Genomic DNA, 6436 nt, shown 5'->3' with positions numbered 1-6436 from the left:
AAGAATCTTAATCTCTGGAAGCCTCCATTCACCACAGACAGGGTGGCATGAGGGTCAGTGGTTATAGAGCAGGTGCTCAAGTCTTGTTTTGTTCCTAGGCCCACAACTGCAGCGTTTCTGAGCACGGATATGACTGTCACAGCCTGGAAGACCAACCTCACAACAACCAATGAAATTGATCAGGCCATTTATCAACATTACACAGAGTTCATAATCCTGCAATTACTGACAATCATCGTGGCACTGGTGGGGCTGGCAGGCAACGCGGTGGTGCTCTGGCTGCTGGGCTTCCGCATGCGCAGGAACGCCTTCTCTGTCTACATCCTCAACCTGGCGGGGGCCGACTTCCTCTTCCTCTGCTACCGATTTATACATAGTCTAGTTTTTCTTTTCGACTTCAAAATTTTCTTTAGAGTAACGAACAGATTTCTCTTGCCTATATCAACCTTTGCCTACATCTCAGGCCTGAGTTTTCTCAGCGCCATCAGCACAGAGCGCTGCCTGTCTGTCCTGTGGCCCATCTGGTACCGCTGTCGCCGCCCCAGACACATGTCAGCCATAATGTGTGCCCTGCTCTGGGTCCTGTCCCTGCTTCTGATCTTCTTGAGAGAGATCTACTGTGGCTTCCTGAGTTGGATTGTGCATTATTTTTGGTGTTCAGAGTTGGATTTCATCACTGTGGCATGGCTGATTTTATTGTTTGTGCTTCTCTCTGCGTCCAGCCTGGCCCTGATGACCAGACTGCTGTGTGGCTCCCATCGGGTGCCGCCCACCAGGCTCTACATAACCGTTGTGATCACGGTGCTGGTATTCCTCCTCTGCGGCCTGCCCTTCGGCATCTACTGGTTCCTCATAGTCTGGTTTCCAAATAAATTTAGTGCCCTCTTTCATGTTTTCATGACGGTAGTACTTCTGTCCTGTATCAACAGCTGTGCCAACCCCATCATTTACTTCTTCGTTGGCTCCTTCAGGCAGCGATGGTGGAAACAGAGACACACCCTGAGGCTGGTTCTCCAGAGGGCTCTTCAGGACACTCCTGAGGTGGATGAACCTGGAGAAAGCCTTCCTAGGGAAACCCTGGACATGTCGGGAAGCAGTCTGGGGCAGGGATGAGAGCCTCTGTTCTGATCAGTCTGAAGAAACTTTGAGACTCACTGCTGCCCTGCCAGGCTTGGAAAGTATCTAGTCTTCTCTCAGGCTCAACCTCATAATGCTTTGGTGATTCCCCAATCTCTTCAAATAGGCTGTTTTTAATCTGGCTGCTCTAGTTTTTCTCGTTAGTCTGAAAATTATGCCTTGCCACCATTCCTGACATTACCATTAAATTTCTCATGTAATCATTTTCTGAATTTATTTATTGAATGCTTTTTCTTTATAAGTGGATCAGGAAAATCTTCTTGAAATACTTGGCCTTGAACTGATAACTATATTTTACTAGTAAGTACCCTATGTCACATTAGCCAGCCACACCAACCGTTTAAGACAAGCAAGGAAAGATAAACAGGAGCTGGAAAAATAGAAATGGGAAAAGAGGCAATTTATAGTGTTATCCTATCTAATAAAGCGGGAATATGCTAATTGACCCTCATACCATCACAAAGATGGTGGCACCCACAGCCAATAAGGAGGGAATATGCTAATTTACTGCCACACCCTCAAAGATGGTGGTGCCCACCGCCACAAGATGGGCAGAGGAGGGCAATTGTGGGTGATCAGGCCAGTAGGGGAGGGCAGTTAGGGGCAACCAGGCCAATAGGGGAGGGCAGTTTTGGGGGACAAGGCTGGCAGGGGAGGGCAGTTTAGGGGCAGGGGAGGGCAACTGGGGATGACTGGGCCGGTAGGGGAGGGCAGTTGGGGACGACCAGGCCAGCAGGGAAGGGCAATTGGGGACAACCGGGCCGGCAGGGGAGGGCAGTTGGGGGCAATTGGACCGGCCAGGTAGTGGTAAGGAGGTGATCAGGCAGGCAGGCAGAAGCAGTTAGGAGCAATCAGGCAGGCAGGCAGCCAACCGTTGGGAGCCAGCAGTCCCAGATTATGAGAGGGATGTCCGACTGCTGGCGGTCAGACATCCCCTGAGGGTTCCCAGATTGCAGAGGGTGCAGGCTGGGCTAAGGGACACCCCCCCCCCAGTGCACCAATTTCATGCACTGGGCCTCTAGTTGTTACTAAAAGTACAAAGGTTGTTTAGAAAATGGTGACCAGTGTGCAAATAAGTTTCATTCCCTGTGACACCCCAAATATATGGTCATAGTTGCTAGATCTCTCTTAAGAAGGATCAGCCCAGCCCGTGTAGCTCAGTGTTTGAGTGTTGACCTATGAACCAGGAGGACACAGTTCAATTCCTGGTCAGGGCACATGCTCGGGTTGGAGTCTCGGTCCTCCATGGAGGCCATGCAGGAGGCAGCCAATCAATAATTCTCTCTCATCACTGATGTTTCTATTTCTCTCTCCCTCTCCTTTCCTCTCTCTGAAATCAATAAAAATATTTTCTAATGGATCATTGGCTGAAGTGCAGTGAGTAATGAGCCATGTCTCTTGTGGTGTTGAAGTGTCAGAAGTTGGCATAAGTTTTGCAAAATGAGTTAGAGTCAACTCTACAATACTGTCAAGTCCAGACATCACCAGCAAGGCCACCCAAGCAGGACAAGCCAAAGAGGAAAGTCCTGCTCTCCTGACACTGACTCTACGATATGTTCAACCCTACAGGGTCTGAAACCACATCTAGAAACAACAAGCAGGTGGAACAAGGACAAGGGTTGGGGGAAGTGGGAAGCGAGAAACAAAAGAATGCACCCTCTTCTGGACTACAGTCTTTTTGCCAGCAAAAGGCCACATTGGAGCAGGAGAGATGGTTCATCTTTCAATTAAACTCAATGTTTTATGCCTCATATAAAACTTCAACTCTACTTGTTTACAGCTTTGATATGGATGATGGCATAAGAGTTGGTAACCGGTTATCAGAAATCTCATATTTAAATTCTGCATGATATCTCCTACCTCTTTTGAAATGTATCTATAGTATCTTGACATTTAGATCTGAGCTGTTTTAACATCCTGTTATACATGTGAGAAAATAATGCATATCAACTTCAGAAGCTCTGAAGAGATCAGTGAGTGAAAGTTAGGCCTTTAGCTATGACTGCAAAATTTTATTTATTCGTTTTTAAAGAGATATTGGAAGCAAATATGATAAAATTTTAATATATACTTAAATTTAATGGTGGTTGTGTGAATGCTTATTATATTATCTCATGGACTACATGCCTAGTTTACAATCTTCTTTCCAGCATGAACCTTGTTCTCATTCTTGGTAACTGCAATATGCATGTAGGTAGTAAATCCAACAAACTTTTCAATCTGATTAATTATAGACCAACAACAAGTTGCAAAATTACTGCAGAGAGTTCCTGTCTGCTCATCACCCAGCTTCTGTCAATGGTGACATCTTACACGAATACAGAACATTTTCAAAACCAAGAAATTGACCTGGGTAGGATACAATTATTCACACTACACATCTTACTCAGATCTCACCCAGTTTCACATGCACACATTTTTATTGTGCATAATTCTAGGACATTTTATCACACGTATAGATTCATGTAATGACAGCCACATTCAAGATTTGGAACTGTTTCTTTGTCACAAAAGAATCCTCTTGGGGTACCATCTCACACCTGTCAGAATGGCTATCATCAACAAATCAACAAACGACAAGTGCTGGAGAGGATGTGGAGAAAAAGGAACCCTCCTGCACTGCTGGTGGGAATGCAGACTGGTGCAGCCACTATGGAAGACAGTATGGAGTTTCCTCAAAAAACTGGAAATGGAACTCCCATTTGACCCTGTGATCCCACTTCTAGGAATATATCCCAAGAAACCAAAAACACCAATCAGAAAGGATATATGCACCCATATGTTCATAGCAGCACAATTCACCATAGCTAAGATCTGGAAACAGCCTAAGTGCCCATCAGTAGATGAATGGATTAGAAAACTGTGGTACATCTACACGATGGAATACTATGCTGCTGTAAAAAAGAAGGAACTCTTACAATTTGCAACGGCATGGATGGAGCTGGAGAGCATTATGCTAAGTGAAATAAGCCAGTCAATGAAGGAAAAATACCACATGATCTCACTCATTCATGGATAATAAAGACCATTACAAACTTTTGAACAATAATAGATACAGAGGCAGAGCTGCCTCAAACTGATTGTCAAACTGCAGTGGGAAGGCCAGAGAGGGTTGGGGGGCAGAAGGGAGGGGGGTAAGAGATCAACCGAAGGACTTGTATGCATGCATATAAGCATAACCAATGGACATAAGACACTGGGGAGTAGGGGAGGTCGGGGGATTGTCAAGGGCGGGGGAAAAAAAAGAGACATATGTAATACTCTTTGCAATACTTTAAGCAATAAAAAAAAAGAAAAAGAAAAAAAAGAATCCTCTTGGGCAACTCTTTGTAGACACACCCAACCTGTGCCCCTTCAAAACTCTTGGCAACCACTGATCTCTTCTCCATCTCTATAATTTTGTCATTTCAAAATGTTGTATAAATGGAATCATACAGTATTCAGCCTTTGAGTTTGACTTTTTTCATTCAGCACAATGACCTCAAGATCCATCCAAGTTGTTGCACGAATCAATAGTTTGTTGTTCGTTTTTAAAATTGCTGTGTCGTATTCTTTAGTATGGATGCATTACATTTTGTTTCACTATTCACAAGTGGAAGGACATTTGATTTGTTTCCAGTTTGATTATTATAAATAAAATTGCTATGAACATCTGTATAGAGGTTTTCATGTGAACATAAGTTTACCATTCTCTAAAATAAATGCCAGGAATAATTGCTGTTTTATATGGTAACTATATGTCCAAATTTGTAAGAAAATGCATAGTTTTTCAGCATGGGCATACCATTTTACTTTCCAACCAGCAATCTATGAGAGATCCAGTTTTCCTAAAGCCTTGTCAATATCTGAAGGAATTGGTATTTTTTCATTTTAGCCATGCTAAGGAGTGTGTAATAGAATCTCATCGTGGTTTTAATTTTGTATTTCCCTAATGGCTAGGGGTACAAAACATATTTCATATATTTATTTGCCTTCCATGTATTTCCTTTGGTGAAGTGTCTGTTCAAGTCTTTTGCCCTGGTTGAGTCCAACTCTCCATTAACTCCATGCCTGTTTCCAGGGAGCTGAGTGTAACCAGAGAGCAACACACAACCAATGGTTTCACTTTCAATCTATGTCCACAGACTACAAGTATCCACTTAGCTCTGCTGCGTCATCAGGTACCTTTTCCATAACTACCCTCTCAATCTCCAAGGGAAACATTTCACTCCATCTCTCTCCTGAAACCCGCTCCTCACACTTTTATCACTCTCAGATGCTGCCCTCCTGAGAATGTCCCCATCTCCCAACACCAAATCTATCAGCCAAACTGCCTCTGTGCTCACTTAGCTGCCTTTCCTCGCAGGCCAGGGAAGAGCTCTGCATTCTCCTACCCTAAACCATCCTTTCCACCTGCAGACAGGTTCCCACCCCTCTCCTCCACAGGCACACTTATACAATTACTAGAGGCCCAGTGCACAAAATTCATGCACAGGGAGGGAGGATGTCCCTCAGCCCGGCCTGCACCCTCTCCAATCTGGGACCCCTTGGGCAATGTCTGCTGCCGGTTTAGGCTCAATCCCTGTGTGATCAGGCCTAAACCGGCAGTCAGACATCCCTCTCACAATCTGGGACTGCTGGCTCCTAATCGTTTGCCTGCCTGCCTGCCTGCCTGCCTGATCACCCCCTAACCGCTCCCCTGCCAGCCCAATCACCCCTAACTGCCCTCCCCTGCTGACCCGATTGCCCCCAACTGCCCTCCCCTGCCAGCCTGATCGCCCCCAACTGCCCCGCCCTGCAGGCCTGGTCACTCCCAAATGCCCTCTCCTGCTGGCCTGGTCGCCCCCAACTGCCCTCCCCTGCCAGCGTGATGGCCCCCAACTGCCCTCCCCTGCTGATCTGGTCACCAATAACTGCCAAAAGTTTTGGTCTTTTATATTTCCACTAGAGGCCCGGTGCACAAAAATTTGTGCACTCGGGGGGCGGGGGAGGGGGGTCCCCCAGCCCGGCCTGTGCCCTCTCGCAGTCTGGGATCCCTCAGGAGATAATGACCTGCTGGCTTAGGCCTGCTCCCAGGTGGCAGAGGGCAGGCCCAATCCCTAAGTGCAGCCCCTGGTCAGGCTCAGAGCAGGGCCGATTGGGGAGTTGGGGCACCGCCCCATCATGCACAGAGCAGGGCGGATCAGGGGGTTGGGGTGCTGCACCCTGTCACACTCAGGGCAGGGCCAATGGGGAGGTTATGGCTCTACCCTGTCACACACAGAGCAAGGCCCGTGGAGGGGGGTTGGGGCGCCACCCTCTATCACCCACAGAGCAGGGC

At 46.7% G+C, this 6436-nt stretch overlaps 1 protein-coding gene across 1 annotated transcript in view; it reads left to right on the top strand.

The window, feature by feature from the left end:
* Positions 1 to 1113, top strand: part of LOC102254374 (mas-related G-protein coupled receptor member X1) — a 4722-nt gene extending 3609 nt beyond the window's left edge. Inside the window, exon 2 of the mRNA XM_005883354.2 lies at positions 99 to 1113. Coding sequence (XP_005883416.2) covers positions 99 to 1113 — 1015 coding nt within the window. The remainder of the gene's footprint in view (positions 1 to 98) is intronic.
* The last annotated feature ends 5323 nt before the right edge of the window (positions 1114 to 6436 follow it).

The sequence above is a fragment of the Myotis brandtii genome, unplaced genomic scaffold (genome assembly GCF_000412655.1).
Source record: "Myotis brandtii unplaced genomic scaffold, ASM41265v1 scaffold782, whole genome shotgun sequence".
In the NCBI taxonomy this organism is placed as follows: domain Eukaryota; kingdom Metazoa; phylum Chordata; class Mammalia; order Chiroptera; family Vespertilionidae; genus Myotis; species Myotis brandtii.
Note: the sequence above shows the minus strand (reverse complement) of the source record. Positions and strands in the feature narration are given on the sequence as shown.